The sequence below is a fragment of the Gossypium raimondii genome, chromosome 8, assembly GCF_025698545.1.
Source record: "Gossypium raimondii isolate GPD5lz chromosome 8, ASM2569854v1, whole genome shotgun sequence".
Taxonomy (NCBI): domain Eukaryota; kingdom Viridiplantae; phylum Streptophyta; class Magnoliopsida; order Malvales; family Malvaceae; genus Gossypium; species Gossypium raimondii.
In genome coordinates this window covers 60,194,100-60,206,128 of record NC_068572.1, presented here as the reverse complement: position 1 = coordinate 60,206,128, position 12,029 = coordinate 60,194,100, and the positions used below count along the sequence as shown (strand labels likewise).

General features: G+C 30.3%; 2 protein-coding genes across 3 annotated transcripts; one reads left to right on the top strand and one right to left on the bottom strand.

Moving 5' to 3' along the window:
- The first annotated feature begins 3,182 nt into the window (after window positions 1-3,182).
- On the top strand, window positions 3,183-7,062 carry LOC105792717 (alcohol dehydrogenase-like 6). Of its 2 annotated transcripts, XM_012621454.2 has the most exons (10): window positions 3,183-3,351; window positions 3,435-3,571; window positions 4,650-4,687; window positions 4,898-5,220; window positions 5,439-5,521; window positions 5,624-5,699; window positions 5,792-5,853; window positions 5,934-6,029; window positions 6,133-6,294; window positions 6,764-7,062. In XM_012621454.2, exons 1-10 carry the CDS (start codon window positions 3,303-3,305, stop codon window positions 6,878-6,880), a joined length of 1,143 nt encoding a protein of 380 aa, XP_012476908.1. In that variant the 5' UTR covers window positions 3,183-3,302; the 3' UTR covers window positions 6,881-7,062. The 2 variants fall into 2 exon arrangements, with proteins under 2 accessions (XP_012476908.1, XP_052490159.1); XM_052634199.1 differs by lacking the exons at window positions 3,183-3,351; window positions 3,435-3,571 and adding an exon at window positions 4,379-4,527.
- An 812-nt stretch (window positions 7,063-7,874) lies between these two features.
- Window positions 7,875-11,297, bottom strand: LOC105792712 (uncharacterized). The gene is made up of 4 exons (XM_012621440.2): window positions 11,001-11,297; window positions 9,461-10,295; window positions 8,637-8,803; window positions 7,875-8,260 (listed from the first exon to the last, which is right to left on the bottom strand). The coding sequence occupies exons 1-4, from the start codon at window positions 11,210-11,212 to the stop codon at window positions 8,053-8,055; spliced, it is 1,422 nt and encodes a 473-aa protein (XP_012476894.1). The 5' UTR covers window positions 11,213-11,297; the 3' UTR covers window positions 7,875-8,052.
- Between the last annotated feature and the right edge of the window lie 732 nt (window positions 11,298-12,029).

The window sequence follows — 12,029 nt, the reverse complement described above, 5'->3', positions numbered from 1 at the left end:
AAACACTTTAAATGAACCGAGCATTCTTCATTGAACCTTACATGGGCCGGTCCGGATCAAGGTACGGCCCGATTTTAATTTTTTAATGCCATTAAAAAATCTTAACAGTGAAATATACATAAATTGTCACATGAGCTGCATTAATATCATTAAAATTTTAACAGTTCAATCAATTTTTTTCAATTCAAAATCAAATAATTTAACTAAAAATTAAAGGTTAATAAAAATAAATATTTAAAATAAATACAATGAAGGTCATATTGGTCAATTCAAAAGTTATCTAAATTAGTATTTTATTTAAATTAGTTTCTAATGTCACACGCATTGCCTATAATTTTACGCATTTATTTTTAAATAGTTTTAAATAAAATTTTAATTATTGTTATTTGTAATTGATAATGATAATTTCTCGTAGTTTTAAATAATATACCCACTTAAAACTATATAACAAAGTAAACTATAATATTAATTTGGAATAAAAAATAAGTAAAGCAACATGCAACAATTATAATAATAATTTATGATAAATACAAAAATATTTAAATTAAATTAATAAACACATTTATTAATAATTATTAAAATTTTGTTAGAAATTTAATTTTCACATGCACCAAATAAATAACGGATAAATAAATAAATAAAAGAAACAATTTTAAGAGAATTTGTTTTACATTGTACAAGTAATTTACAAAAAAAAACCAATATCATGATATTATATTGCCTCAACATCGATGAAAATAAGATTCAATCACTTTTCGTGTCATTGTTGATAAAATATGATTTGATAATATCTCTTGAATAACTATTGCTTTAATATTTCATTCTTTATATATATATATATATATATATAATGTTAACTTATTAATGCTCACTGTCTTTATTTTTTACTAGTAATTTTTGTTAGATGTTACTTGATTTATAACCATTATTTACTTTATGAGTGTCTATGTGTTTGTAATATTTTGAGATTTACATGAAAATAAATAACTCGAAGGCTAATATACTAAACAAACCCTTAAATTATTACACTTTGTTTAAACAAATCCTTCAACTATTTTTATAGTTAAATAAGCCCTAATATATGGTCTTTACTAAAATTTAAATATTAAAGTAAATCTATGGCTTAAATATGCCATTGAGTCCCAGTACCCATTTGAATTTAAAATTTAATCTCTATACTTTAATTTTGAGATATTGGGTCTCTGTACTTTTTTATTTAAAACTTGGTCCATCAATATAATTTTCTCATTAAAATTAATGGTTTCAAATGTAAAATTCTTTTTTAGCCCTCAACATTTATAGTTTTTTGTTAATTTAGTCACTACCCTTTAAAAGTACTTAAAATTTCAAAAAAATATTATTTTCATATTAAATAAAAATAAAAATTATATTTAGAATAAAAATAATGAAAAAAACTCCTTAAATTTCAAAAAAATAAAAATAAAAATAAAAAAATCCAAAATTCAATGTTATGTAAATTAGATCGGACTAACCAGTTGGACTAAGAGTTAGTTGGGGTATAGATCCAACAAGAGGTAAAAAACCGTTGACCCACGAACTGGTACGAACCGGTTGAATCAAATTAAAAAATCGATTAAAGCTATTTTGAAATAGTTTGACCAATTGATTCCTAAAACAGTTGGTCTGATCTGTTTAAATCACGTAAATTATTAAAAAATAAAAACCTGTTTAATTGTCAGTTCAACTGGTTTTTTTAGCCTAGTTCAACCACTCCTTATCGGTTCATAAGTCAATCCATTTTTACTTCTCATCGGATTGATACCTCAACTGATTCCCTGACTAACTGGCCAGTTAGGTCCAGTGTAGGCAACATTGAATTTTTGAATGTATTTTTAAAAGCATTTTTTTAATTTAAAGAGTTTTTATTTAAAAATTATAATTTTTTAATTTTTTATGATTTTATTTAAAATATGAAAAATAACTTTTAAAATTGTTCATGTAAATGACTAAATTGACAAAAAAAACTATAAATGTTGAGAGTTAAAAAATTGCCATTAATATTATTAACTTTAACAGCAAAAAGAAAAAAAAAAGAAAGAGAAAAGTATATGAAGTCAGTGTCTCAAAATTAAAGTATAATAATTAAATTTTAAAATTTAAAAGAGTGCAAAGACTTTTATCATATTTAAATCTAAACATATCTTTAATTACAGACTCTTATATTAATTTCTTATTGATGCAATAGAAATTATATACACTTTAATAACAATATAAAATTTAAAAGAACAATTAATCGTGTTATATATATAAAATATAAATGCAAATTAATTTAAAATATTAGTTTACTTCTTAATTAATAAATTATTCTGGTGAAATTCAAATAAACTTAAATGCAAATTAATTTAACATTTAAATATTAAAATTAAGATTTTTAAAAGAATGATTAACAATATAAACACTTTTTAAGAAAATTTAAAAGATTAGTTTAAATAACAAATTATTTCATCAAATTCAAATTAACATAGAATTTAAATTAGTTTAAAATTTTAAAATATTTTTATTGATATTAAAATCAATATTTTCAAAAAGAGTAATTAAGTGTTATATATAAGTATTTTTGAAAAATTTAAAATAATAAATTACTGTTTAATTAATAAACTATTTTTATCAAATATAAATTAACATAAAATGCAAATTAATTTAAAAATTTAAAATATTTTCATTGTGTTATTAAAATTAAATGTTTTAATGAGTAAAAATCGTAGATTAGGACTTATTTAACTACGAAAACAATATTTACTTGTTTAAATAATGTATAATAGTTTTAAGGTTTTTTAGTATATTGATAAATATAAAAATATCCATGGATTTTGATCCAATGTTGAATGTCTTATGTGAAATTTAATTTTGTGTAATTTTATACAAAAAAATTGTTTGATTCAAACTTCACAAATAATTGACATCATTATCAAACAACCCCATTTTGCATTGATACATTGTATATAAAAATAATTATATTAATTGTGTGTATGTATACATATGAACCACAATTCAAGTTTCATGTATATAATTGCACAAAATCAAAGTTCATGTATCAAATTGCATATTAGACTAAAGTTCATGTATGAATTTGATATTAAGAACTGAGTCAACTCGTTGAAAACAAAAAAGAACAGAGTCAACTCACCTACTACCTTACCTACCAACCCACCGATCAACAGCTCCTTTCCACCCACAACTACTACTTCCCATTCTGCCTTTTCTCCTCCATTTTTAAACTAAAAAGAAGCAAACAGTTGAAATAAATTGAAAACTAATAATCAGCAAAAGCAAAAATAAAAATGTCATCATCATCTTCCATTGATCAACCCAATGTCATCACCTGCAAAGGTAAATTCTGTCACACCCATTTTTCAATTTTTTTTCGATGTGGGTATTTATGGTTTCATTGATATTTGGTTTAAAATGAAAAGCAATGGTGGCATGGGAAGCTGGAAAAGATCTGGTTATGGAGGAAGTGGAAGTGAGCCCACCTCAGCCTCTAGAAATTAGGGTTAAAGTCATTTGCACCTCTCTTTGCCGCACTGACATTACTGCCTGGGAATCTCAGGTGCCCTTTCTTCTTCTTTCTTTTCATGGGTTAATTGCACTATATGTCCCCGGACTCTTAAAGTATCATTATCGTATTAATCAAGTTCTTCTCTCGTCCAAATGGATGTTAAATATCATCTGAATAAGACGTAAAGTATATTTAAAGCTAATATTTTTAAAATCGAAGTAGACTATGTTTTTAAGGATAAATATTAAAATTATAGATCAGCTTTGAATTAATGTGTAATTTGATACAATTTATAAATGAAGTTTGATTTTGTGTAATTATACACATTAAACTCAAACTTGCTCAAATGTATATATAAAACTTTAATTTTATTCAATTCTACACATTTATATAAATAAGTACATAATATTTTTTATATTGGATAAGTATAATTATTTGTGTAATAAATATGTAAAAATAAAATAGTGTTTTACCGAAAATGATATTAGTTCTTTACAAAATTGAATCAAATCAAAATTTTATGTATAAAACTACACAAAATCAAAATTTGTTTATAGTTTTGGGATTTATCCTTTTTTTTTTAAGACATTAGATACTTGATTAAAATTTGATCTTGCGTTTTAATATATGTTTTCCGTGAGATCCAATCTAAAATTTGATCATGGTTAGACTGGCGAAAGTACCTATTTAATATGATATTAATACTTTAAGGACTTAATTAGAATATTTTGAAATTTGATGACTAATTGACAATTTAGGCAGTAATTTAGGGACATCTAGTATAATTATTAACTTTTCTTATTGTCTTACAAGCTAGCTTTTGAAGTTTATGTTCATTGCCCATTGAGTTTGTTGAATCTTTGTCATTAACAGTGTTGGAACTTAAATATAATAGAGTAATTTCGGTTGCCGGATTTAACATGGTATTTGAAATCTCCCTAAGTCGTATTTTTGGAGCTGCCACTGATTTGAATCCGGCGAAGCGTGTTTAAAACTTAAATATAATAGTTGAGTCATTTTATTTTAAGGAATATTGGTTTAAATAACATAACATAGATGCCATGCTCAATGAATGTCGAATGAGAATGTTATATCAAATTTGGGCACTAAAATCTCTAGTTGATTGCAGGCTATATTTCCTCGGATATTCGGCCATGAAGCATCAGGGTCAGTTCAGCACCGTTTCTGGTTTTAAGCATTCTTTATTAGTTCTTTTAGTTTTTAAAACTTCAATCTGTTTCTCCATCTGTTCGATAAAATGTCGAAGAGAAACTAGTTAAACCCATAATAAAGATTTGTATATTCTACCGATTAGTGATACCATTGTCGTGTTTAGCATTACTTTGGATTTAAGTTTTAGTGTTGTTTTCTTTGTAGGATTGTCGAGAGTGTGGGCGAGGGAGTGACTGAATTTGTGAAGGGGGACCATGTGCTTACAGTATTCACCGGAGAATGCAAGACGTGCAAACACTGTGAATCCAAAAAGAGTAACATGTGCCAAGTTTTAGGCTTAGAAAGAAGAGGTGTGATGCACAGCGATCAGGGTACGCGTTTCTCGGTTAAAGGGAAACCCGTTTATCATTATTGTGCAGTTTCAAGTTTCAGTGAGTATACGGTCGTGCACTCTGGATGTGCCGTTAAAGTCAGCCAGCAGGCACCTCTGGAGAAAATATGCCTACTGAGTTGCGGAGTAGCTGCAGGTATTGCAGAACTCACTGTCCAAACTCTCTTTCAATCTCGATTTTTCAACTATGTAGTAGGAACGTATGTTGAAACCTTTATGTACAATTAATGCTCATATGAAAATGAAAGTATGAATATTTGGGTTTCCATGAGTTTCTTAGCTAACTAATACATTCTTGAGCCTTATAAGTTCATCTTGTTTTACTACACTTGATAATTTAGCCTATGGTTTTAGGTCTTGGTGCAGCTTGGAATGTTGCTGATATCTCTAAAGGATCAATCGTGGTGATTTTCGGACTCGGAACTGTAGGCCTCGCTGTAAGTATTACTTGAACGTTTCGGTAAAAGCTCAGTGCTGTAATGACCCGTCAGCCATATTTGCTCCATTTTGGTTAATCATTAATATGCTTGTATGATAAGGTTGCTCAAGGTGCCAAACTTAGGGGAGCATCTCAGATAATTGGTGTTGATATTAATCCCGAAAAGTATGAAAAAGGTAAGTTCAATATTGCACCTCCAATTTCCAGGTTTCTGAGTCCTGAGCCTGTTGAAATTTCTCTGAAAACAAATTTATCATTACGGTTGCAGCAAAGTGTTTCGGAGTCACGGACTTCTTGAATCCCAACGAGTATAACGAACCTATTCAACAGGTACCCATTCAAAGAGCAACAAAGTTCAATAGGTAAAACCTTATGCAATAAGAAACTAAAACTCAATCAGTATGTTTCAGGTTATTAAGCGAATATCCGGTGGAGGGACGGATTACTCCTTCGAATGCATAGGCAACACCGGAATGGTAACAACTGCACTGCAATCGTGCTGTGACGTAATTTCCTTGACTCATGATTTGATAATCCTTCTCTGTTCTAGAGAAGATTCTTAATCATCAAAACCGAAACTCACCAGTTTCTTTGCCATCCATTCCGTAGGGATGGGGTTTAACAGTTACGCTCGGTGTACCAAAAACGAACCCGGAAATAGCATCTCATTATTCAGCATTTCTTTCTGGGAAAACATTGAAAGGGTCCCTATTTGGAGGATGGAAACCTAAATCTGATCTTCCTTCATTAGTAAACAAGTACATGAACCGGGTAAGATTTTCCATAACATCTTGTTAGATTGATTCGTACTTATTACTTCATTGATAAATTAGTGAAAAAATAACTTATTTTTATAACAAAAATTTCGGGGGGGGGGGTTTAATTCCACATCACTCGATTAATGGAACTTCGTAACGATATTGGTGATTTGAACTAAGGCATAAACATTAATAATAGTAGGACCAAATTATGTCAAATTAAAGTATAAAGACTAAATCATCAAAGTGAGTATAATATATGGACGAAAACCATAATTTAACCTTAAAAGGAAAAATCTTGAGAATAAAAAGGCAAGACTTAGGTGCTTCACAATAAACCTTGATTTTCCATGGTTGTGAATCTGTAGAACATTCAGCAAGCTTGAAGGTGGCAACCATGCATGTCTGTGAATGTTATTTTATCTTATACATGCATCTATCTATCTATCTATCTATATATAAATTTATCATTGTTTTCACAGGAAATACAGGTTGATGAGTTCATCACACATAATCTGCCATTTGAGGACATCAACAAAGCTTTCACTCTGATGAGAGAAGGAAAATGCTTGCGATGTGTCATTCACATGCCAAATTAGTTTTCCATTTATGGGATTGTATCAATAAATGTGGAAATCTCCCTAACTTGGGCAATTCGTGTACTTTATTTATATTTTATACAAATTTTAATATTTGTATATGTATTATGTTTGTGTAACCTTTTCCTATTGTATTTTTTATCATGTTAATATTATTATTTTGACTGAGTTAATTTCACAAATTAATTGAACACCAATTTAGTTATAAAAAATTTAAAAGACATTTAAAAATATATATTACTATAAAGGTATTTGTCTCTTTTTATATAAAATTTATAAAAAAACAAATTAAACCCAAAATAAATCTTAGATTTGAACCTAAGACAATAAGATTTCAAAAACCTCAACTCTACCCTTTCAATTAAAGCCTAATTGTTGATTTTTACATGAATTTTTTTTATAAACATAGCTTTTACATAATTTTCTTTGAAAAATGAGATGAAAGAGATAGCCATTTTCTACCTTAATACATAAAAACAAATCATTCCAAACTGAAATGATAACATAAAAGCAAAGCCTTAATGTTGCACACCATACCAATTCCATTATTCTATGGGTTGGTTCTCACAACATCTAACCAACTCAAACTTTGTTACTCTATCAAGCAAAAGTGAAGAATAAGAGCAATCACGGTTTGACTCGGTTCTTCTAGAGTAAAAATCCAGCTAATACACAGTATTGTGAATCTTTTTAAAACAAAAAACAAGCTGAAAGCCATACCTAAGCAAACTGAACACTGCAGTTCATTTTGGTTTTTACAATATTCTCTTCGGCCCTAGTGACAAGGACATATAATAAAGTTTGCGAAATAATGGGCAAGCTTCTAACTGAAGAGGATCAGTAAATTATTACTGCAACTTCAGAGCTTCTAGGGTAGCTAGTTAACCATAATATGATATAATCAAGCATAAAGGCTAATGTCTCTTAAGCTTAAGCCTACTTGGTTAAATTATTATATATATCTGTCTCTATCTAATGGGAAAAAGTGGTCATCTTCCTTTAAAATGTTCTCTAACTATGCCTTTCATTAATTGAAACAGCCAAAATGTTAGTAAAAAAGCAAGTCTGGTTAACCGTATACAAGTTATAGGTAACAACAATAAACATAGCCCAAGAGTGCTTTAACCAAAAATGGATCTCTTCTTACTGGCATGTCAGACTGGTTAGTGCAGCTAGTTACCGGTTAAAGCCCGTGGACTATGCTCAATAGTAAACAAAGACATCCCTGTCTGTGCTACTGCTCTCACGAATGCCATATTTGCAGTCAAAGTTGGGGCACGCCAATAATCACCAGTTCCAAACACAATCTTGTTTTTCAGTGCTAGCTTTCTTGTAGTTGGCAGGCCTATCAGTCGTTCTGAAGGGCTATCTCGCACAACCCTGTTACGGTTCATACATACAAATGTTGAGATAAGTCATATGACTCCAAGTATAACCTAGGATCTAAGATATAACATAACAACTTATTTCACAAAAAGGGCACTATTTCCTGCGATTTTCCAGCAGTATGCACTTCTGACTCTAAATCAGTAAACTTAGAAATGAGTCCTATGACTCTGATGAAAAGCTAGCAACGAATCTTAGTTTTTTCTTCTTTATTAAAATTTCTGCAGCTTTAATTGAGATTTCAGAATTGAAACCAGATTTCGTGCTAGTTTGATATGCTACCACAAACCTAAATGACTTATCACTTAGTTAAATCCTTAGACTCATGTCATTTCACCATTAACTTAGCAATAGTTGTCAGAAAACTCACAGGAGGCATTTCAGGAGCTGATCAGCTCTGTGCTTCTCATTAGCTCCTCCACACATCCATACTAGCTCCTTGAACTCTGAAAGAACACTCTCACATATTATGCCCCTCTTCCCAGATACAGCAGCACTGAGGTTCGCGTGTATTGGGTACTGAAGTTCAGACATTGCCTGGCAATAGGTACAAACCTTGTTGAAAGAAAGTTCTACGTACAATTTAAGATATAATAAGGCATAAAACAAAACAGCAATAATGCTAACAATAGAAGACGTAAAAAGTTAGCATCATAAAGTAGAACAAAAACCGATGTTTATTAAGAAGACAGAAAATTTATACATGTAACTGAAAATCTTTTTGCTTTTCCTACTATGATGGAAAGACAGTTGGCTACTGAGAAAATGGCATATCTTCTATAATCTTTTCAACTTTTCTAGTAAGGTTTGCTGGGGGTGAAGAAATATAATTGGCCATCTGACTTTTCCGCAACAAGCCAACTCATTTCATTGTAATTAATTTAACAAGAAATATTCCTCACTGTCATTCCTCATCTTTAAGTTAATGTGTAGGCAACGCATGAACCAGAGCAAACAAGAGATTAGTGAACTGTAGTCCACAAATTAAAAAAAAAAAGTCATCAGAAGTTGTATACATACAGTGAACCTTCAAAAAAACATAATTTTCAATTTAAATATCCATGCGTAGAACCTGTTTTAGACCATGAAGGTTTCATGGGGTAATGCCAAAGATACGAGGATTGAGGAAGAGATTTCAATTTTTCCATATTGATCAACTCAGTGGGAAGAACATAGCTTTAATGAAAATTTTACCTGGGCAATCACAAAATCATAATTTCCCTTGAATCGATGCCGCAGTTCAACCTCTGGTTTATTCAAAAGTTCCTCGGCACAACCATTGCTAATTCCTGATACAATAGCTATCAAAGCTGTTGTATCAAAGTTGATAAAATCATCGTCATGGGAAAAATCCTCCATCTTAGTAGATTCCACCTTTTTCATTTGTGAAAGAAGAGCAGAAAAAGAATTGCTAGAGCCTAAGTTAGGATTCACGTTCTCTCCTTGATGCTCAGGAGGAAATACATTCAGAAATGAGTCTTTCACCTCATGCTCAGAACTAATGACATTATTCACAACATGATCAAACTTAATTTCAAGTACACATGCCTCCTTATACATCCCTGGAATTACATGAACCCATTCACCTTCAGTTTCCTCGGCAAAATCAAAATCAGAGTCAGAGAATTCCAGAGCTAGCTTGGAGGCACCAAGTTCATCCTTAAGTTTCTGATGGTTAAAAATGGTGAGTCCATTTGAAAAGAAAAGGATAATAGAGTAAGGTCTTAAGGTGTTGGTTGACTTTGCTGCATCAAGAACTTGTTGAATTCTAGACTTCAAACCCTTGGTCTTGTTATTTGAATGCCAAGTAATGTAATTCGGGTTTCTATCAGAAACAATAACCCAAACTGGGTTTTTGTTGAGATTACATACAATATGGACGTGGATGGAATTCAAAGAAGCAGCAGCAGAAAGGGTTTTATGTTTACTTGATAATGAGAGAGGAAGTGGCTTGCAAACACGAGAAACTGCAGTTATAAAAGGTTGTTGAAGAATGTAGACAATGGCTTCCAGGTGCCCAAGGTTGACGCTGTTCATTCCAAACAAGATAACAAAAACCTTTCATCAATTGTATGCTTACCATTAAGGTTACACATGCGTACGAAACAATATATGTGATGTTCGAACCAGAGTTTTTAAGGTGTGTGCCAATACATTGCAGCTTGCTGATAGACAACAAAAGCACCCCAAATCCTCCTGAGCAAATCGCATTTGATCAGGCACACGCCTAGGCAATTCGTTTGTTTTTAATCTTTCTCATTAACCATACCTTCGCTAGTAAGAAGGCTAAAACTCCGTACTTCTCAAATTTTGAATATTCAACAGCATAAAGGGCACCATAAACATAAAGAAATCATGCATATTGCCCAACAAAAACCATTTGCATGATTTTGTAAGATGAATTGGACCGTTCTTCAAATTTTAAGCTCATTTCATAAATACACATAAACAAGCCTGCAAAATCACGCACAAATAAGCATAATCTCTTGACTTGTGAGTGGGTTTTTTTGCATCTTGTGCTGGATTCTAGCACCTAAACCATGCTTTACGCCCTTAAAAACACTGGTTTTAACTTTTAACTACTTAATTTAATGAAAAACTTATTTTATTTACAACTATTAAATGATTCTTTTTCCTTTTTTTTTTCTAATTATCAAATACATGTACAAAGAGCTAAATTGTAAAATAGACGAGAAGACAAAAAAACGATGGCGAACTAAAGAGAAAGAAGAACCTGAGAGGTTGAGAAGAAGCTAGATGAATGGGAAAGCGGGAGAGGAACGAGAACTCGGACTGGACCAACTTCAAGAGTGTGTGCTTGCAATTTGATTTGATGGTGGCGACGTCCAAACAATCTATTTTTTCTATCAACTCTCGGCATCTCTTCTTCGCCGCTTCCACCTCCGCCTCCATGCTCCGCCGTTCCCGGTTACCCTGATTCCTCATGATCGTCAAATCTCTCCAAAATTTTATTACTTGGATCAAAAAAGTAAGTTTATCTCTTCTATAAGTTTATTTGTCATCTACAAAATTAAAGGTTAAACTACACAGTATCTTTTCCTTTTTTATTCATTTAACTTAAAAAAAAATTATAATTTATTCATTAAATTATTCAAAAGGTTTTTTCTCTTTTTCACACCATATGTGCCAATCGAAAACTCTATTTCTTTTTTTTTTTATAATTCAATTTATTTTCATGAAATAACTTTAGATCTCACGAATTTATGAAGCAAAATTTAAATAGCTTTTTTCTCCGATATCGGATATTGATTGTCAAATCGACTTTGATCTAAAATATATTCTTCTACTTGTTGATAGATACCGATTCAACGTACCGATCGTTAAATTGTTACTTGGAGCTCGCTCGTAAAATTTAAATAAAAAATTTAACAACTCAATAATTTAAATAATAAATTTTGAATATTTTAATAACTTAAATAAAACCTTCAAAAATTTTAGTGACTAAATTGTAACTCTTTTAATTAAATAACCAAAACAAAAATTCACTCATAGGAACTAATGGGTAGTTTATTCAAAAATTAATTTGAGATGACGAAATTTATAATCTTTGTCGTATAGCACAAATAGTAAGCTATAAGGAAAGAATGTTCAATCAAGTCTACTAAGCTTTGTACAAATACTTAAAATTTTTAATCTTTTGTCGTATAACACATTATAGATCACAAAACTTTTTATACAACACATTATTATATTTTTAATTTTTAATAGTTATATATAAATAGAGATAAAATGATAATTTTAT